Source organism: Xenia sp. Carnegie-2017, unplaced genomic scaffold (genome assembly GCF_021976095.1).
Source record: "Xenia sp. Carnegie-2017 unplaced genomic scaffold, XeniaSp_v1 HiC_scaffold_25, whole genome shotgun sequence".
In the NCBI taxonomy this organism is placed as follows: domain Eukaryota; kingdom Metazoa; phylum Cnidaria; class Anthozoa; order Malacalcyonacea; family Xeniidae; genus Xenia; species Xenia sp. Carnegie-2017.
Window position 1 is genome coordinate 2,086,134 of NW_025813488.1, and position 22,384 is coordinate 2,108,517.

Below are 22,384 nucleotides of genomic sequence, written 5' to 3' on the forward strand. Positions count from 1 at the left end.
GACATCATATTTTATTATATACACAAAAATTATATTCTTTCTTTTTTACCGGTGCATTGAAAACTTTTCATTTGCTGTACTATTTTGGCACCCAGGTACCGCACAATATTTTTGCATTTTAGAAAGAAAGTTTTGAAATATAAGACTTGCTGTTACGACGGCGTACGACGGCACAATAAAAATATATGAAATTTAAAAATATTCCGGGGGAGTGCAAAACTTTTCATTGAATGAGGCCACGTAATTTTTCACCATAAATATGCCATATTTGGTGTCACGGCATCCATGTTTTTGACACCCGGCCGCGCGTTAATAAAATATAGTAATTTGGATGTGGATTTCCCGTCCAGGTAATTAGTATACAGGTCAGTGCTCTTACTCGGAACTTCAGAAGACTTCTAGCTCAGAAAGTCGCAGCGAATCTACGCTAGACGATGTGTCGTCAACAAAATGAAGTGGGTCCTGGTGGATTTACATGTTGTGTACCTGGCTCCTTTTCAAACAACAAAAGAAAGCCAAATCTAATGATGTAAATAATGCAAGCTGTCTATTAAAATGCTATGAAAACTAATCCTAACTAAATTATACATTCGAAAATTTCTCACCAATAGCGTTGCTTCTAAGTATTTTGAATTTAGAATTTATTAAAAGGCAAAATAAATTATAACCGTCAATTTAAAATATCTTTACAACAAAGTCATTAGTTTTCTAATGAATAAAAATAAACCAATTGATGCGATAGAGTTATTTATTTTGCCTATAGCTAAATCCGCCCCTAAGCATATACAACGAGGAGAGATAATATACGATAAATGACGTTGAAACAAGCTGTTAGACCCTCTATTTGTAAGAGTTGGGACCAGTGGTTGGGAAATGCATTGTTCTCTGGTTTGCAAGCGTTGATTGGACAATATCGGTCACATGATCGATTTCCGCCATTTTCGTTCTTAATTTTGAAATTTGAGCTGGTGTTTCTATGGCAATCATTACAAGTTTGATTGTATTTTGAGAAAATATTTTGATTTTCTGGAGATATGGCTGTAATAATCAATTATTTGATAGCTGAAACATGTAACTACATATCGCCAAAATCATGGAATCGGGAAAGAAGAAAGAAATGGCTTTACGATAGATTGGATTGCGCGTAGTGACCATTGTGTCTAACTGCTCTTGACTAACGATTCAATAGTTTTCTTACGTACAAAGCCCGTGCTTTATAGAAAGATTATGACCAATCATTATCTTCTGAAATGACTCTAATTTACAAGCTCATAACCACTTCAACAAACAATTATGGCTAATCAAATATGCTAAAATAATATACTTTCGAATATTGTATTTTGTATGTTTAGGAAATACTTTGAAAGTATAGTATCAGTAATCATAAAAAAATATTTACACTGAAACAGCTGAGTAAAATACATTACTTGGAATGAAATATACATTGCTGTCTGTACTTTAAACCAGAGCATGTTCAATTGACTTATCAATGATATGGTATGGTCTTTCAATAATCACTGAGTTGGTCTAGTCTTTGTTCTTTATAATTTGGGAAAAAATGCAGAAGTTTTGCCATTACTCAACTTATATTAATCTTTTAAACTAGATTAAAAATTGGATCAGACTCATATGCAATATCAAAGTCTGTACAAACAGTAACATTCGTAGCAAAGAAGACAGTTCTTCAACAACATAATTGTTTTATAATGCAAAAACAATAATTTCCTTTTCAACAAATGCCTCACCAAATAGAAGCCTATACCATTCTGCATTAGAATTCAACTTTAACTATAATCACAGTTTCACAAGCAATAAAGAAATCAACAACTTCACTTAAGAAATAAAAGATGTTTACTGTGTTTACACGGGCTTATAGACTTTTGAGAGAACTCGAGAGCAGATCAGTGCAAGCCCGAGACCGAAAGTCGAGGATTCCACATGTTCGAGAGTTCTCACAAACGTCTCCGAGGTTTGCATAAGCTAGTGTAAACACGAAAAACATCTTTTATTTCTTTCATAAAATAACAAAAATGCGAAAAAGACAGACATTCTAATTTTCCCCCTAAAATGTATTCAATTTGATCGATTTGCAAATTCTCTTTGACTGATTGATTGTTTAGATTGATTTGATTGGTTGAGCTCAGATGTGTTTTGTATAAGCTAATGCAAACTCAACTCTAGACCAACCAGAGCAAGCGTTTCATTGTGTTTATTTTATAATAGAATATTAAAGAGCTACTGCGTCTAACAAATATTTTAAGTCCATAATCTTCCAGAAAAAAACCTTTGTAAGCTGTCTGCATTAAATTTTTATGCCTGGATCACATTGCAAAATATTTACTACCTAAGCAAAATTTCATGATTACAGTGCTTCAGAACAAAACCTTGTCCAACTATGGATAACACTGATTCAATGGCAGGCACAGTTTAAATCAGTCAAAATAAATCATAGCAGCTCAATTGTAAATTCAAAATACTTTTTAGTTTTAGAATAAGATTATTGGTGATAAATTTCTAAAGAATATATTTTTCCCAATTAAGTTGCCTCTACGGTTTTAAAATGCAAATATAACCAAAAATGAGCTGTAGTGATTTATTTTGACTTACCTTATACTTGCCAAAGCATTGATTCAGATCTGGACGTATGTGTAATAATGTGTTTTCCCGGCCAACAATATGCAACCGAAATGTCGAGTATTTTCTTTATCACTGGTTAATTATAAGCAATGAAAACAAATATTTTGGTGCTGTAGTTGAAAACTGCCAGAATATAGGTTCACATACGTAAAAACGCCTAGCAGTGAGTCACGATTAGTTTCAAAGCACGAACTAGTAAACTGCGAATGAAGCTCAAATCCATAAAATTGAGCTTGGTTTGCAGTGATTATTCACAAAAACGCCAAAAGCTTGACTGTGGTTTCCGATTTATTTAAAATTTCCATTAAACAAGGCGGAATTGCTTCATTCTTTTGCTCAATGAGCCAATTTAACACAGTTTCAAACGAAAATAGCGGCTCCGCGCTCGCCCCTGACCCGCTGTCCCAACCCTTACGAATAGAGGGCTCTGTTAGACCAAGTGACACGTGTGTAAGTGTATGAACAAACAAAGAAAAATATACAATGTTGCGCGTTGTTCCTAAGTATTTTGAATTTAAAATAAGCCGCTATCATATATAATGTATTACAACAATAATCTAATCTTAGCACGAAACCGCAGCGTGCTCTTGTATCAATATAGACAAATCTTTTGTTATAAAGTACAAACTGTAAAAGTTTCAAGAATACAAGAACACAAGAATAGCTAAATCCGCTCCTGAGCATATACAGCGAGGAGAGATAATGCACGATAAATGACGTTGAAACAAGCTGTAAGACCCAGTGACACGTGTTCACGTGTATGAACTAAAACAAACAAAAAATATGGCAACAATAAGCAACGTAGATGTTGCACAGATCACAACACTACGAAGCTGCGTCGTAGACAATAGGGCCTCGTGGCCCCGTTGTATGGGAAGCAATTTCCATAAATTAGCTCCTTATAATTTGCATAACAATAAAATAAAACCGCCGATCACACAAAGAGCACATTTAAATCGAAAGTTCGATCGTTGGTTCGTTACGTATCCGCTTCGTAACGGAAAAGCGTATCGGTTTCAAAATGGTTAGTTTGCAACAAGGAAGCTCAAAACAGGATTCAAATATGATTCCGATTGCACAGAAAGACATCGCACCAAGTCGTAAGGTATGTAGGAATCTTTTTGGAACCGTTGTGAATCATGACGATCTTATCCGAGAAGCGACGGAGGCAAATAACGAAAGACTGAGGAAAAAGAAAGAGGAATATAATTTTGATTTTGCAGCGGGGAAACCGCTGCCTGGCCGTTATTGCTGGCAGAGAATCGTGGAAGACAATAATTGTGATGCCAAATCACAAAAAGACGACGATGAAAAAGATAAAGAACTGATTACGTCATCTGACACGATGAAAGAAAGAACAATAAGAAAAAGGTTTTCTATGGAAACTAAACTAACAGGTAAATTTGAAAAACTTCATTAGCACAACGCTCGAAAGCTCACAATATTTAAAAGAGTTCCATCATGTACAGTTTAATAAATGATGGAAACTCGAGAATACTTTTTTAAAAATCATAAACATTAACCTTGAAAGAAAATAAATACCAAAGTAACGGACTACATACCGATACACTACAGCACTTTTATCGACATTCAATTTTACATGCTTGCGCGTTGAAAGTTCATAATTCAATGCTCTCAGTGTGGGGTAAATTAAAGTAGTCAAGAATTTTCGTCAATAAGAACTGTTGGTCCGGCGTCTCAAGTGTGTTTTAGTTCGATGCAAAGAGTCACAAAAGTGAAGAAAAGCATATATTATCACCATATATATATGATATTGGTAGTAGGGTGAACATGCTATTATTATATGTATTGCTTACAGAGTGAAACCTGGACATATATATAATGAAAACTGGAAGAACAGACAGGGAACGATAATTAAAAAGCTAAAACTATTAGGGCCGGTATTACTGTTTGCACGTGTTTCAAGGTCGTTTACACATAAAACAGGATAATGACTAGGTAGGTGTCTAGAAGTGGTCTCAATGGATTAATGAAAGCCATTAAATACTCGTCGAATTCATTTACTATCTTATTTTTCCATCATTTTATTATTGCGTTCTGTTGAAGTGATTTCTATTCTGTACCATTTTTTAATGAGTTCTAACACTTTGAACGTTTATGAATTGCAGGCCAACGTGAAGAAAGATGAAGAGGAGAGTTGAATGCAGTGGTTGAATGTAACACACACCAGGGGGTAATTGCATAAATGCATTTAACAGCAGTCCCGGATTTTACTTTAACCTTGATCTTTGTAACTACAAACTGTCCCTGGTATTAGTATAGCCGAGAATTACACATTCAACACAGCCTAATAGTTATATTTCTGACAATCAACAGATTATTATCGAGGAAAGAAGAGAAAATACTGCAAAACTAAACCTGACGAGAACTGCGAAAAGGAATATTCAGTTCACGGGAGTAACTTGACAACAGAAATTATGAATGAAAGTCTTAATTAACTTGTGGTTTCCTTTTTCTTCACTGCACATAAGTGAGGTGTCCTTAACATGATGTTTCAACAAGTATAAAAGCTATTTACCACTTCGTAACAGGAAATTACAGCGCACTTGGTTGAAAGCAAACGCTCGAAGGAAAGATAATTTTGAGAAACTTTGCATGATTCAAACCAAGGAAAAAGTTAAGAGAACTCAGAGAGAAATCCAGGGAAAAAAGATTTTGGGCTTGTAGCGTGTAACAATCAACAAAAACTTCAAATTTCTAAGGATGTGAAGACACTCTTTGTGCAAGGAGTTTCCAGTAATTGACATTTGACAAAGTTTCTTTGCTTTCCACTTCTAAATGTCCACAACCAAGATAGCTTTGCGATGCGCAAACGATTACTACGCAGTGCAATCAAAATGTGAAAAAAGGAACAAAGGAAGTTATCAAACGAAGTGACGAAAACAACAGAAAGTTCAAAAATTACCCTATCCTCTCTCGGACTGGAGTATCTTAAACAAAGTTCGAGAAAAAAACATAACCAAATACCTACAAAAACAATTACCACACATCGGAAAAGGTGATCTTAAGAACAGAGCTCTACAATTCAAACACGAAACGATAACCAATCTATCATCACACCAATAAAAGACGAAGAACTAATTAAAACTCTTCAAAAATGGTCTTGGGTTCAGCGTTAAATCTCTACGACTCAACTCGACTGACATTCTGGCAACGTCAATCAACAACAACAACAACAACAACAACAGTCCTTCTCAGGACTCTACTAACCTGAACGATCTACATCTACAAATATGTAACGATATTCCCGGGTTCAAACCATTCACTTTATTACGATCATTTGTATTAAAGTAAAGAGTTTTATTGTGGAATTTTCGTTTGTGTTGGTCGTGGTCGTCGTGTCAGGAGTTTCGGCGTCCAGTTTGAGGTTATTGTTATGTTTGTTGTTGTGATATCGTTTTACGGTTCTGTTAATAAGTGTAGTGGGAAGGATTTCGTATGAGTGGATGTGATGTTTTTTGTCTTGTCGAAAGCCATTGTTCGTGTTGTTAAGTTTGTATGCTCTGTCGATTGGTGTGGGTATAAGTCCGGTTTTGTATGAAAGTGATGTGAAACTAAAATAGTTCATCAGAAGTCCTGTGTATGTTGGTTTGTGATATGTAGACGTTGCACAGCTGTCATGGGATTTTGTTAGTAAAATGTCAAGAAATGGCAGTTGATCTTGTTGTTCAGATTCAAATGAAAATCTAATGTTTGCGTGCTGTGTGTTAATGTAATTATAAAACTTCATGGCCTCAGTTTCGTTAGTAAAACAAAAAAGGATCGTCAACGTATCTGCGGTAAAATAGTGGTTTAGTGTCGTTGTAATTACTTAGCCAGTTTCGTTCATGTGAGCGCATGAAAATGTAGGCAAGTATGGGTGCTAAGGGAGAACCCATCGCAACACCGTCCGTCTGGTCATAAAATTTCCCATCAAATAAAAAATGCATGTGTACTGTTGCTATTAAAAATAGTTGTGTGAGGTCTGTCCTGTTTATACTGAACCTGGGGTTGTGAGTGAATATTACGTCAATTGCTAGGTTGATGGTTTCAGTAAGTGGTATGTTAGTAAACAGGCTTTCAACGCCGTTGGAGATGAAGAATTTGTGACAAGAAGTTGATGAGTTGAAAGATGAGAAGTCGTCGAGGAAAGTGAAAGAATCTTTACTGGAGTGACATCTGGTATGAATGGTGTTAGTAGAGAACTAAGATACGTCGCCAAATTATTATTGTATGCGTTAATTGATGAAACTATCGGTCGTAGTGGAGGCGATTGTTCTGGTTCTCGTTTCTTGTGAAGTTTCGGTAAGCCATAGAAGCGTGAGGGTTGAGAACCTCTGGGGAAGATATCATTATAAACTTTGTTGTTAATCGAGTCTTTCTTTAGAAGCTTTCTTAACAGTCGTTGCAGTTTGGCTTCACGTGATAGTGTGACGTCTTCTTTAAGTGGGGTAAACTTTGCTCTATTGTTAATGATTTTATGGCAGGAGTTACGATACATTTGACGATCCATGATTACAACGCCGTTGCCTTTGTCCAGTTTGAGAATGATAATGTTTGGATTGTTGTACCGCTAAGGTTGTCGAAACGTAAATCCTGTACACACAATACAGTAAAAATAAAATATTTCACTTCACACTAATTCACAATGACAATACACATTTCCTGTACACACAATACAATGACGTAAGAACCAGATAACTAATACGGCTAACCTGACGTTTACTCCTCATTTGACTCTGAAGATGACTACCGCTAAGGTTGTCGAAACGTAATGTTTGGATTGTTGCGAATGATCTAAGGATGCGATGTTTTTTGAAGTCAGCTGGTGTCGAGTGATAAGATGAGATGCACGAGTGAGCGATGCGTGCCAGCTCTGTTTTGAGATGCGAGTACTCTTCTTGATTGTGAATGTTGTGTGTTGTAGTTTGGTGGATTTTTTGAATGTTGCCAGAATGTCGGTTGAGTTGAGTCGTAATTGTTTAATGCTGAATCCAAGACCATTTTTTAAGAGTTCTATTTCTTCGTCTTTTAATTGGTGTGATGATAGATTGGTTATCGTCTCGTTGTGTGTGAATACTAGAGTTCAGTTCCTCGTGAGATTACTTTTTTCCGATGTGTGGTATTTGTCTTTTGAAGGTATTTGGTTGTATTTTTTTCTAGAGCTTTGTTTAAGATACTCCAGTCGAGAGAGGATAGGATAATTTTTAAGCATTCTGTTGTTTTCGTCAATTCGTTAGATAACTTCCTTTGTTCAATTTTAGATTGCACTGTTCTTATTATTGTTATAATTTATCCATCTTTAGTGTTTTTTTCCTATAATTTATCCATGTTAAATGCTTTTTGACTGCACTTTGATTGCTTTTTGGTTGCACGATTCCTTATTATTGTTATAATCTATCCATCTTTATATATTTATGTCACTGTATCATATTACTCTAATATAAACTTTGTATTATTTATGTAATTATTCATTTATACTGAAGATGGCATCATGAGATGTCAAAACATGTCTATTCTCAAAAAAAAACAAGCTCGTCGTCTATATTAAAAGCCTATTAGCAATAGTGAAGTCAAACCGAAGTCCAACCAAATCGTCCTCTAAGTCAAACGTTTATTGAGGCTGTTCTTCCTAAGCTATTAGTTGAGCTCTCATTTTTGCTATTCATATACGCTTTGCGCAAGTATATCTCTGGTTAAAGTAGTATGTAGGGAACTGGGACGATTGAATTACGTAATCGACCCAGTCCTTTTACGCGACCTATATATGGTGAACATCTCGATTTCGCGTGTGTCTGTTGAGACTTCAAATGTTTGCTCTTTGCGATGAATCTGCGTTCAAAGATTAAGCATACGTATATGAATTTCTGCCCCAATTAACGAGTTTGCTACGCACTGCGGGCGGCTTAAAGCATCGAAGTTTCGTGCATACTTTAAAGCATTTTCCTTACTTGTGTTGTTTATGACCTTGTTCACCGTTTTCAAAGAATTTCCACATTGTCAGTCGAAGAGAATAAACGTCTTAATGTCTACTTGAATTCTATGAAATAGAAGGAGGTCGGGGTGAACAATTCGATATTTTTTACAAATTCTGATATCGCTTTAACTATTCACGTTACGTTCTTACTATCTGTTCTTGCATTTTAAACTACCGCTTCTGCTGTTCTAGAGCTGAATTTACTGCTGCACAATGACGTATATACTGTGCGGACGGGGGGGGGGAGGATATGTTCTTTGAAAATCAATGATTTCACATTAGAAAACTACTACCATACCCTGAAATATCCAGTCCACACCCCTACTTTTCAAAGGAGATTGGTACCCGCGTTGTTTTCTCAACTGCAATTGCTGTTATTTTATAACTCTTGGTAGAATCTTCCCACTCTATACATCAACATACATCAACATACATCAACAACTGCAATTGCTGTTATTTTATAACTCTTGGTAGAATCTTCCCACTCCATACATCAACATACATCAACATACATCAACAACTGCAATTGCTGTTATTTATAACTCTTGGTAGAATCTTCCCCATACATCAACATACATACATCAACAACTGCAATTGCTGTTATTTATAACTCTTGGTAGAATCTTCCCACTCCATACATCAACATACATCAACATACATCAACAACTGCAATTGCTGTTATTTATAACTCTTGGTAGACTCTTCCCACTCCATACATCAACATACATCAACTACTCCAACACTTCCAAAATCTCTTCACTTCTTTTTTTTTTCATTTCCCTACAGATTTTCTTTTCTTTTCTTTGTTAACATTATTTTTTTATCTTCTCACCAGACATCTTAACAGTTCTCTATCTTCTTGCTTCTGCTGAGCATTACAACAAAATTTACTTTTCTTGTTTTGTTCATTCACTTCCTAAAACTCATTCCCAAGTTCTGACTCCTTCTCAAGTTTCAAGGAGTTAACTTTCATGCATAAATTAAACTAGGCAGCTAATTAAGACAGTCGATGACACTCCTTTCAACTCCTGTCAGCTAAAAAATCAACCGTTTCCAGCAGTCAGTTCAATTCTAAACCACATCTAGACATTTTCAATTTTATCTCACCATGTAATCAAACAAAGATATTTAACTTTTTTATCTCTCTAGCACAACTTGATTGGCCAGTTTAATACTCAGGGCCGGTTTAAGGGGTGGATCCTGTAGTCAAGACCTTGCCCACCTAGATCAGTCAAATTGCTCAACTGATTATACAAGTGATGACTACAAAACTAGTACAAATATTATTAATGGACTGCTGTGGCAGTTATAATCTCAAGACATAAAATATATGGCTATTGGTCAGAGGCCTAACTAGAACGTAAATTGGGGGGGAGTGTATATTCATGTATTCAGTTGTGCCCTAATGATTTCTTTTGAAATTCAATTCACTTTCAAAAAAAATCATTAGGACATAACAGAATATATGAATATGCACCCCCCCCCCCAATTAATGTTTTAGTTACGCCTCTGCTACTGGCTTTTGAAAGGTGCAAAAGATGTTCAACAATTTTTACAAAAAATTTTGTTTAAGTTCTTAGCTCAACAACCTAAAAATGACAGGAGTCACAAGACAGTCGAACAAAAATGCACAACTGTTCTATCTACAAAACCACATTGAGGAATTGGTGTTTAGGGACAAGTTCAACTTCCAGCATGCCTGCCTTTGTTTCCAACTTGTAGAGAACATAACAAGGACTAATAATCACCATAAGGTTGGTCCTAGGTGTCCAAGAAAGGTTACTCTGGCCCTGTCGATTCTACCAACAGTATATACCACTAAAAATTTTCATGCTGTATCAAATACTAATCTTTTCCATGTTATTAAAATCAGTCTGCTTCCTCACAAAAAAATACTCTATGTCTCGTTCAATACGTGACTCAATTCAAAAATTTAGATGTAATGAACTGCTTACTTTCGTTTTCATCCCTGGCTCATAATTTTAGCCATGAAAGTAGAGCGTGTTAGCAAACGTTGATTTTTGTCGTTGTCGTCGCACAATAGTCAAATGCACGAGGAACCAGGACGTTCGCAAGACGCGCTCATATATCCGTCACTTTACTATCTCGCTCTTCAAAATTCAACTGTTTGACACATAACACCTTTCAGAAGACTTCTGTGGCCATTTGGAGTCCATTCGATGTAAAATATAACCACCAACACCTTTTTAAAAATTCACAAACACAAAGACATGCGAAGCGAAGACAATGTTCATACTTCATCATGTTTCCCGCCGAAACTCGCATGGAGGTGGGGGTAAACTTTGATAGAAGAGGATTACCTATTGTACCTGATGGATATAGTTTTATCACACTGATTTTATTTACAGTGACGATTACAACAGGCTGCTTTTCATGCAATCTGTTCTTTATTCTATATACAATGGTGATTAATTTCTTTTTACAAAAAATATCAAAATATATGTCTATAAAACTATTTAAAACTATATTTATCAATAACGAAAGTTATTTTCATGCAAATTAAATTTACGATCGAAAAATTTCAATCCCGCATGATCATAGATATCCCTGCATAGCACAAGACGACAATACAATCTAGCGGATATCCACGTTGATCACGTGTTAGGTTGTTCTTGCACGAAAATGTGAGAAAGGAGCTCGTTAGCCCTGGGACGAGAATTTGAATCCCTATAAATATTAAAGAAGTTCCATTAGTTGTAAATACACACAGCAAACATTTGAATGAAAACTAAAAACTAAGCAAAAAATTCAATTACTTCATAAGGGTTGTTTCAACGAATTCACGAGCTTCGACGGAAGTCTCATGCGGCAGGTCGGGCTCGGTCTCCTGTGTGGCAATTTTGAAAAGTGCCGCCATGGGTTCAAATTCCGACCAGGGTGGTTTCCCCGTGAGCATTTCAACTACGGTACAACCGACACTCCTAGCGAAAAAACATCATTCACATTTTTACAGTATTTCTTTAACAAAAACAAACAAAAACATGAAAATGCGATAAAGGGCAATAAACTCACCAAATATCAGCCTTTCTACCGTAGCCAGCGCCATTAATGACCTCAGGTGCCATCCAGTAAGGAGTACCATGAACTGACTTGAATCCAGTCATACTGCTTGTTGTCTACAAAATAAATCGTATTTGAAAAAGATTGCACTCTTCCAAGAGCTTGTCGTTTGTCGTGTCGGATTAAACTCTATATCATGTGTGGTAGTGTCGGATTAATAAAGTGGATATATCCATGTAGTTGTTAGATTGGATTTTATGAGGTCAAGTAACTGGAATTTGCCATATTTCTTCGTTGACCATTCGGCTAGATATTGGCATGTGTTCATTCATGTTTTAATAGATCAATCGAATTTAAAATGTAAAAATAATGAATACAAGCACTCCTGACTAAATTGTAAGGCCGATAATCTATTCAATAACGATTAGGTATGCTGTCATGTGATGCAAGGGGTTTCCCCACTGCTGGAGATCTGTATCTGATTCCAATTTCACAGAAAACGAAGACCCAAACTTATTAGTTTTACCTGTAAACGTTTCGAAGCACCGAAATCTGCCAACTTAACATTGCCTTTTGTATCTCGTAAAATGTTTGCTCCTGAAAAATGATTAAAGAATTTTTAATCAATACATGGTGCCATTATTAAACTGAACAAACAGTGGAAACTTACCTTTGATATCGCGATGAATGATGGTATACGAATGAAGATAGGATACTCCATGTAATATTTGTCTCGTGTATTTACTAGTAAGACTTTCAGACAGTGGACCATGTTGCTTTAAATGGTCGTATATAGATCCCTATGAAGACAATAGGAAATCATTTTGAGTAGTGCTCTTTGCTTAGGGTTATAAAGCATATTTTCAAAACAGATAAACCAAAAAAGTTTTACTCAAAAGAGACTAGAAACAAACTACTTTTTCTGCGATAGTCACCACTCGCAGTCGCCATAAAATACAGAGAGCTATTGCCTTCTAAACCATGGACGACATTGCGAGTGTCTGTACATTATACTTGTTTGGGTCGTCTCAATTAAGCCGTTTTAGTGCAGTGGATAGAGCTCTGTCCTATCATAGACTATTTAGGAGCCAGGCTTAATTTTCATAATTTGAATACCAAATGATCAGCAAAATACAATAAAAAAAAATTCCTGACGTAACGCGTATCCTGGCGAAACAAAAATTCAATAATCTATCGCGTGGGTAGTTCACAGCATGAATTTCTTTTTATATTCTTCTGCTACAAAAATTTTGCTTTCTTACCCCTGGCATGTACTCCATAAATATCCATATTCTTGTTCCAGTCTGTTGTGTTCCGTAATAAGATACGATAGCATTGTGATTTATAGTCTTTAGTAAATCGATTTCCACTTCCAATGTGTTGATTTCCTATTTATTACAAAAAATACAAGTTGGTACTTTATATTTGAAACATGTACGTCTGACCTCTTACAATATAATAAATACTCCAGCCGACAAAGTTAGATCGACAATACACGTTTAACAAGCTCGATACAAGATCACTGTCAACTATAACCTTTTTTTCTTATGAAGATGTATATTTCAAGTGCGGTAGCATTGGTGATTGGCTAATTACCATTTCGCGGTCATTTAAAACTGCTCGAGCAACGACTCAGTAGGAAGCATATAACAACAGTATTGCAAATGACGAAGCATTCGCAGATGACAACACGAATTCACTAATAAAAACCCACTAACTTTTTGCTGCGCCGTTGTCGTTATTCCTGTATCAATCTGTTTTACAGCCAATTCTCTACCATTGTCGGTATCGTGACACAGAAAAACTTGACCAAACGCACCAGTACCTAGCAGTCGGCCAAGTTTCCAATTCTTAGGGACGGCGGCAACTATGGCGAAATGTTTAACAATAACATTATAATACGAAATGCAGCTAAAGCAAGATAATGATTTAATAAAAATCAAGAAAAATTTTAAATTAAACTTATACTACAACAAAAAAGGAAGTTTCGTCTTTCTTTACATACATAAATTCGAAGATCTGCGATCCTCAATATCAGGAACAAGTCCACTGCTACTGCTGCTCGCACTTGTTATTCCAGAAGCCATTTCTGAATTCCAGAATGGCAAAGGTTTGCGAATGCGAGGAAACGTTTGGTTACCTAAACGAACAAAATGTTTTTCAAGTTTTTAAGTTGCAGCTGTGTGAAGACAGCTCATTATAGGTTGAACGTCTTTGTCTATATGAACATCTTTGTGTCCACGTCTGGACACAGGGTCTGTTCACATGAGCCCGGGTAGCCAGGATTCAGCGAAGCGCTAAATCATTTTGGCAAATGGAAAAGATTAAATACTTCACAACAAAAACTTATTTGAGTAATTTTTCTATGCTCTGACTTTGCAAATTCACAAAACCTTTAAAAATGAAAACAAATAATTTATTTTGATTTGAAAATTACAACTAAAATGACTTATGACGCTTAAGAAAAAAGGTTGTAAATTTTGCGCTTAATATTTTTACTCCTTTCAATGACTCAAAATCATTTCACGCCTCGCTGAATCCGAACAGCCTCATTCAGGCTCATTCGAACAGCTCTCCGAAGTCGATGTAATTATAGACATGATACAGGAAATACGTAATTAGTAGTTTATAATGTGGGTGGATATAAACGAGTTTTGCCAGATCGTGAACAAAGTTCACAGATTTGTGAACTTTGTGCTCTCTTCATTAACATTTCATTAACATTAACATTAAAAGTTTGTGAACTTTTTGTGAACTTTTCTAAATATTTTGCATTTTTGTATTTTCATCATTTTCATAAAGAATGTATAGATAAACCATAGTTCAATGAAAATTTCAATGATATACTTTTTATGATATATCCGCGTATGCAGTGACTTGTAAGTCATTTCAACCTGTTAACAGCGCATATTGAGCACGCATACAATAAAATATATCAACGCTATGCTGCTTCGGATATACAAACACGCTATGTTGCAAATATAATATCTTTGATGGCAGAGTGAAATTATAGTGAAAAAAAACGTGTAAATCAAATCGTTAAATAAACAGTGGATAAGTTACGGTAATACCAATTATTGAATCAATTCCACTGATAAATGATACATGCAACATACCGTCAGCCAAATCCGCCTTACAAAGAGCGATAGTATGATGCCGTCTCGGAAATGTCCCGGCTTTACTGTCGCTTGATCCAATGGAGTCTATAAAAACAAAAAATAATTGCAACGCTGGCAATAATAAATCTTCGCGTCTATCTTATAGATACAACAAGCGTGTGTTTGTCCAGAATGCGTTAGCGGCAATAGCTCAATTTTACTTATCACTTATGTGATAACGCGTAATTGGTGGAGTGGCTCGAGCATTGGGTGGAGTGGTACGAGTTATTGCTGGAGTGGTACGAGTTATTGCTGGAATGGTACGAGTTATTGCTGGAGTGGCGCGAGTAATTGGTGGAGTGGTACGAGTAACAGTTGGTCAAACTGGAAGAGTTTAAGAATTTCGATGAAGTGAACTATACCAGTTTGTCAATTTTTACCTTTTACCTTCCAAATAAAGTCAATGAAATAAACATGCAAATTTCAATATATTCAGAATGAAACAACAAACCAGATAAAAAGTCCATTTCCTGTGAGAAAGTCGACAAGATGTGTTCATAACCTTGCCGCGATCGTTTTAACGGCTGACAAAGATCACTATAACTAAGAGAGAAAATACAGCTCAAAAAGAATGGGGGACTTGTTCCGAGGAGCAATATCCTCATGAGAAAAAAATATTGTTCATGCAAACATGTCACCAAAATATTTAAGATGGACCTACCCCCCGTCAACATCCACATGGTTTAAATTAAGATGAAGTATAAGGAAAAACGTACCTCTCGAACGATTGTAATGACGTATTAGACTCTGCAAGGGAATCCCCCAAGCTAGGACTTGATAAAACGTTTCCCTAGAAAAAATACAAGAATATAATCATCATTGAAGATTCGTACCCGTAATGAGATTTGCTTTACTAAATTCAAACCAAAATCTTCAATTCGTAAGATAAAAATTCTTGTGTAATAAAGAGTGGAAGGCACACATTCCGTACGGCAAAATAAAACGGACAGCCGTGCTTATTTTCCGAACTCTTAGCTGGTAAAAAAAGTTTTGACAAAGTATGGAAATTTCATCCATGCCGCACGAAGAATTAAAACGCGACTTTATTGAATTAGCGTAATCGATTCATGGTCAAAAAACATTTCTAAACCATCGAAAGAATGTTTCTTCTCGAAAACAGTACAATAAACTTCAGCCGAAGACACGTTATGTCTCATCATCGAGACTCGTCACCGTCACAGTTACATAACTCAGTGTAATTAGTAATTGTGCTGAAGTGAGTATTGAACACTACAGATTTCATTACGATGTAAGTTAACTCCAGTGAGAGAACTTTCCAGCAAAGTAGAAGTCACACATGCTAAGCTACATGTTTGTAAATGTAGATCGTCCAGGTTGGTATAGTCCTGAGAAGGACTGTTTTTGTTGTTGTTGACTGACGTTTCGACAACCTTAGCGGTAGTCATTTTTTCAACAACAACAAAAACAGTCCTTCTCAGGACTATACCAACCTGGACGATCGACATTTACAAACATGTAACGATACTCCCGGGTTCAAACCATTTACTTTATTACATGCTAAACTATTAGAAAACATCGTATGAAATCAAACCCTTTATCTTCGTTTGTGAAGAGAATTCACTATTTTGGCATGCATTACGTCATGGACAGTATAAAAACCATTGAACTAAAATACATGGAACGCTACCTGTAATACAAAAGCCAAATAATTTTTTGAAGCCAAATTTTACACCCAGACACGCGTGTGTAGTCAATCAATTTACACACGCGTGTCTGGGTGTAATATTTGGCTTCAATTAATTTCTACATAGCGTTCCATGTATTATAGTTCGATGATAAAAATACCCCGACCGCTGACCCAAATCCTTACAAGATGTAATTTAGGCCAGCATACAGAAAACCATCTTCACGAACCTGATTTACTTGATTCAAAGGATCAAACATGGATCTATCCTGTGAAAATAAAAATCGTTGGTAAAAACAAGTTGAGTCGCTATAGAAAGCTGACTTTCATAGATGAACTATAAAACAACGAACTCGTGACTTTGGTGGTTTTAACGTAAGATTATAAGACAATATGAATGTCAAAAGAAAACATACCTGAACACTATTGCTTTCGGGAACAAACTCTCCTTCACTCTGCAATAAAAATGATGTTTCGTTGAAGAAGCTATACACAAACTTTTTCGTAAGTAAATACATGGAGATTAGTAATTTTGTACTGGAATTCAAGTTCCGAGCTTGAGGTCAGTTTTAATGTATAATGCGTGCTTACTACAAAACTTGTTTTGTCACATCAGTATTGTTGAAGAGTAAACAAATGTTCAAATCTCACTGAAAAGTGCAGCATGTTACTAGAAAGTGGGAGCACTCCGGAAATTAGAGCAATTCCATTCATATTACGGGGGGCGGGTGGGGACGACATGTTACGTTTTTCAATAAGAGGTGAAAAAAATTATATTAAATAGCCAGTGAGTCAATGAGTTTATCTAACTGAAAATAATGAAAAAATATTGGCTTCGCATAAAAACGAAAACGCTAGACGTCCGAAACGTGGCACCATTTCTTTTCACGTCACGTTTTCTTGATATAAACAATTTATGTAACTTGTTTTGCAAACCATTCAAAAACTATTCAAAAGTTATCTTCAATACTCTTCACGGGAGAATTGGCAAGTGCAAGCATTACAAAAGAAAATAACACTTTACAAACCTTCATGAAGAAGGATGAATCTCTGAAGTCTGAATTGCGTACAAATGAGTTTTGTGTTTCTCTGAAATCTGGATCGGGTACAAAACCCGGTGGCGAGTAATGGCCATTGGAACTTACTGATGAAAAAGAATAATGGCGCTCGTGGTGAAAGGTGGACGACAGTAGGACGGGGGTGTCTTGAGGGTCATGGGAAGGTGGCAAAGAATCGGAATTAGACCTAAAACATTTGAAATTCGTTTAAAGTGGTTAAATCACGCAAAAATCGTGAATTTGTTATTATTATTCGAAATGCTTATGAACTAAACAGAAAATTACCTTGGCTTGGAATTACCTTTCCTCTGCAAATGAAGAAGTGAAAAATATTCAGCAAAGAAAGTAACAAAATATACATAGATATATATAGAAAGGGTTTTCAACTGGGGGTGCAGGCGCTGCATAAGGCGAATATACACGCGCAAATACAGTATCTGACTTTGGTGCATAAGAAACGTAAATATTTCACTAAAATTACAAATTTATTCATCTTCAGAGTCACCGCTAAGGTTGTCGAGACGTCAGTCAACAACAACAAAAACAGTCCTTCTCAGGACTATACCAACCTGGACGATCTACATTTACAAACATGTAACGATACTCCCGGGTTCAAACCATTTACTTTATTACAAATTTATATTAAAAAAATTGAAAGTGACTTTCCCATAGGTCGTGCACAAAATAATAATTACATTGAGGGTGACTAAATCTTTTCGTTAGCTAATGAAATCCGTTCACATGTATCGCTTTCATGGCATTCGGACAATCAAAATGAGAATTAGCGTTCTTTCTTCTTTGACTTTTGAGAATTGAGAGCAACGTGCAACGTTACGAAAACAGCGCATCTCAATCAAACGAAGCCTTGAAAAAACGCACGACTTGAACCTTGCACGCACAAATAGATTTGCTTAAGAAAACGCGACGAAATTTATAATCTCGAAATCACAACCTACCCACGAGATCCTCTCTCCCCAAAAACCATTGTTGTTCAACAGATTTTTCCTGAAGGATTTGCTACTATTCACTAAAATCAAGCTTCCGCCCGCTTCATTAGAAAGGTATATCCTGAGGCTCGTAAGCTGCGGACTGAAGTCGAGCAAGGCAACGGCGTTATCCAAGTCCATTTGCTTCTTAATTGGAATCGTAATGTCGTTGTTTATGTAACTCATGGTCAGATCGTGGCCATAAGCATTGCAAATTCGTCTCTTCAAATCGTTCAGCAACACGGGTCGTGAAACGGGAATGATCCTTAAAATATATTATGTTTAGTAAAAAGTTCGCGCTACGCAACTGGAGTGTATTAAACATTAAGCACCTTTTTTCTCCTTTGTACTCAAATTTAACCCGAATGTCGTTCTGAAATAGACATAAAGCAGATTTGGACACAAGGAAGAATGAGAAAAAAACAACTTGCTTTTGTAACACATACATTTCGATAGGCACAACGGAATACACACGACCACACGCAGTGTCGTAGCCAGACATGAACTTTGGGGGAGGGAGCACTTTTGTTGTGGGAATGTTGGGATTGTTAGTAACATAGGTAGTCAACTAGGTATCACCCCCCCTAATATTTACCCTGATTTTTTTGGCGAGGGCAAAAAGCCCTTTTTTTGGGAGGGAGGGGGGGGGGTTGCTGAGTTTCCCTTGCCCCTCTTGTTAAGGTCACTGAATGATAACAGCCCACCAAAATATAAGTTAAAGGCTTAACTAGCTACATTGCCAAATACCTCAGTGATACAGTCGAGAATCAACCATCAATCATTTTGTGGCAAAATGACTATTTTAGCATGCATTTGTTCAACTAACCTGAGATCTTGGAATTTTCTCGTGAGCCATAAAATTATTCATAGATGGTATATCATTGAATACACCAGAATAAGAATCGTGGGAAGCACTTCCTGAAGATAAAAGTTGTGATCAAAACAAAAAACCCAAATATGGAGTTGAATATGATTACAGAAATGTTTCATAAGGCCACTCTGATATTCAAATTCACAAGCAAAAGAATTCTTGTGTCCATGCCACATAGCAGTTTAGCAGTGTATGTGTTGCAAGCTTGTTACCAACAATATATTACAGTGATATGAATTTCAATTGATTTGCCTCTACCAATGATATTGTGGTTGCTAATAGTAGCAAAGACAATTTATTTTTACTTCTACAATGCAAATATTTTTTGTGTTCAATCACTGTAAAAACAATGAAAGGAATTTTATGCTTCAAAGAAATTAATAATAATTTTGCTGAAAAATTTGCATAGTAGGAGTAAGTTTGAGCTGCCTTAGCTAATAACTAGTTGCCAAGATATTGATTAATAACACATGCAGCTGTGGATGTTTCTTCATTTCTAACTGGGATAAGACTCTGCAAAAACATAGCTCCCGAGTTCATCACATAAATTTGACAAATCTTAATGAGTTAGGCAGACAGTTAGGTTGCATCGAGTACACTGTACAGTAAGAACTCACACCCATGAAAAGTTTTACAAAATTTCTAAAGTGACCCCATTGGCATAAGTATAATTTAGATACTTAAAAGCTCATTCAGCCCTCTAACACTTCACCAGTAAAATCAAAAAACATTACATGATGTAAGAACGCTATAAATATGCAAAGTCTCGAATTGCAAATTTGTTCTTGTCTGCGATTTTGTACGCATTTTGATGTCATATGCTCAAAATAGAAATACAATCGACCGTCTGTATAATACAAATCGATTCGACAGTTTCGTCGCTAAAAACATGTTTGTCGATGTTTGTAACAGTTTCCCATGGTTAAAAAATTTCACACACATGAACAGTCAACAGTGACTATTATGCATTCTTGTCGTTCATACCATGTAATTACGCAAAACAACAGCATAAATAAACACGGCAAGCCAAGAGCAATTGAATTTTTGAAGGTTTAATAAGCCTGAGCGACTTGTAAAACTTTTTTGATCCATTTGAACATGGCCATGAATAACATGTCACAACTATAACAGAATTACCATGTAAATTGCTACATAAGCGAACGCAAGTCAAATTAAAAGTGACAGCCCTGGGTAATAATAAAGGTTTGCTCACTAAAGTGGTTTTTTTTTCAACATCTATTAAGGATCACGAACGAGGAAAAGTTAGCGGAATGTAATGTACAAGGACTTTAAATCCCGTAGATGCAATATTGCGTATACTTTCGAGAATATCTGAATGTCAAAATTTGCCATATAGAAGCATGCTTTTTCGATATTACTTTTTAACAGTAAGCCCTTCTTCCTCTTACATGCACGTAATGATAAAAGCACAAAATATGAGATGTGTACGTCGCTATAACAAATAATACACGATCACCCATCAAATCTATTGTTCTGAGAAGGTATTTCTTTTTAACTGAAAGGACTTACATACTTCGCAATGAGGTAGACCGTAATTGAAACGTACAAAGTATACGGCAAAATATCTTCGCAAATCTAACTATATACTAACCCATGCTTTTGGAGTTCCTCATAGATCTTCCGCGCTCATTCCGATAGCTTTATGAAAAAATTTGCGACTGCTTGCAATTCGTACGTGCTTAAATTTCAGAGAAAGAATCTTTGACTTCGCGAGCACAACGATTCTTCGAGTTGAGTTAGACAACGGCGAAGAGACGAATGAACATTTTACACTTGAAGTTGTAGGCTTGCGATGATAAACTGTAAGCAAAACTATGTTCACTTTGAGCAATCGAAAAGAATCGTCTGCATGAATAGATCTTGTTACAGTCGACGACCGTCGATGAGCGATATTTCCCTCTCGAAACAACACACACTTCTATCAAACCTTACAACAACAATACTGCTACGAACGCCGTAAAGATATCTTTCTGCCAAATCGGGGGAAACCATGTAGATTATTATATATTATATATTCTGTGACTGAATCTATACACAAAGTTTTAAAATAAACTCGAATGCACGAACGACTGCTGCGAACTGAGTATTTTGTACTTGAATAAACAGCAGGATGCTCCTACCATATATGGATAAAAGAAGGGGGAGTGACAAAACAAGATAAAATTTTTTCATTTCAAACACCCTGGAAAATTGGTGGTAGCATAAAATAAGTAATTAACCCATACATTTCATGTTTCATTCTCGTGCAGTGAGCGATCAACTTTTTCTGTTGTCTTTTTTCTTAAAATGCAGTTCGCAGATTTGAGTGTTAAAATTTGCCTGCCGGAAAGAAATTTCAATAATCAGGGGGCGATCGCCTCCTTCGCAAAGAACTTACTGACGTCCATTTTAAAATTCATTCAACTAATCAAGCGGAGCGGATTACATGCCAACTTCTTACTAATCCCTAATCTAAAACTTGGTTAAAAATGTCACTATTCCTGGATTAGATCTTTTTTACAGGAAGTCAAAATGGACCACATCAGGAAGTGTGCGAAAGTTTTTTTTGTAATTAAAATTCAATATTGCTTTTCATTTTTACCAATCATTAGATCAAAAAATGAAGTCGAGAAAAAGGCCCTGAATCAAAAATAAAATCAAGAATAAAATGACACAGAAGACAGAGGTTGATGACGGGCAATCGACACTAAACGAAAATTGTCAATTTGAGTATTCGACAATGCAGTAAACCTATTCCTGTTGACAAGTTTCGTTGAAGGTGCGATTCTGTTGAAAGAAACACCAAGTGTCTGTGGTCAGCTTTCGAAGGTCTGGCACTATGGCTGGTTCCAAAACCAGTGACCGCTTCCACAGTTTAAACTACAAATTTTCCCGACAATTTTGACATCGTATTTCTTGTACAAAAATCGTGCAAATCGTTGAAAATATTGAACGAAAATCACACTAAGGTAAAAAGATCCCGGATGGCTACCATTAAATGCATGATATGCCGACTTGAGCTGTGTGGAAA

The 22,384-nt window shown here is 36.0% G+C and overlaps 2 protein-coding genes across 3 annotated transcripts; one reads left to right on the forward strand and one right to left on the reverse strand.

The window, feature by feature from the left end:
• Nucleotides 1-3,562: 3,562 nt before the first annotated feature.
• On the forward strand, nucleotides 3,563-5,274 carry LOC124452733. 2 transcript variants are annotated; one of them, XM_047003328.1, is made up of 3 exons: nucleotides 3,563-4,034; nucleotides 4,767-4,831; nucleotides 4,975-5,274. In XM_047003328.1, the coding sequence occupies exons 1-2, from the start codon at nucleotides 3,659-3,661 to the stop codon at nucleotides 4,784-4,786; spliced, it is 396 nt and encodes a 131-aa protein (XP_046859284.1). In that variant the 5' UTR covers nucleotides 3,563-3,658; the 3' UTR covers nucleotides 4,787-4,831; nucleotides 4,975-5,274. The 2 variants fall into 2 exon arrangements, 1 of the variants encoding a protein (XP_046859284.1); XR_006950857.1 differs by lacking the exons at nucleotides 3,563-4,034; nucleotides 4,975-5,274 and adding an exon at nucleotides 4,288-4,596 and having other exon boundaries at nucleotides 4,767-4,934.
• A 5,680-nt stretch (nucleotides 5,275-10,954) lies between these two features.
• LOC124452732 (mitogen-activated protein kinase kinase kinase 2-like) lies at nucleotides 10,955-21,453 on the reverse strand. Its single transcript, XM_047003327.1, has 19 exons — nucleotides 20,966-21,453; nucleotides 19,309-19,400; nucleotides 18,815-18,855; nucleotides 18,453-18,747; nucleotides 17,782-17,804; nucleotides 17,467-17,683; nucleotides 16,855-16,893; nucleotides 16,669-16,707; nucleotides 15,510-15,583; nucleotides 15,245-15,336; nucleotides 14,752-14,838; nucleotides 13,641-13,775; nucleotides 13,354-13,502; nucleotides 12,898-13,023; nucleotides 12,306-12,435; nucleotides 12,162-12,232; nucleotides 11,648-11,751; nucleotides 11,392-11,556; nucleotides 10,955-11,302 (listed from the first exon to the last, which is right to left on the reverse strand). The coding sequence occupies exons 1-19, from the start codon at nucleotides 20,985-20,987 to the stop codon at nucleotides 11,230-11,232; spliced, it is 1,974 nt and encodes a 657-aa protein (XP_046859283.1). The 5' UTR covers nucleotides 20,988-21,453; the 3' UTR covers nucleotides 10,955-11,229.
• Nucleotides 21,454-22,384: the final 931 nt, after the last annotated feature.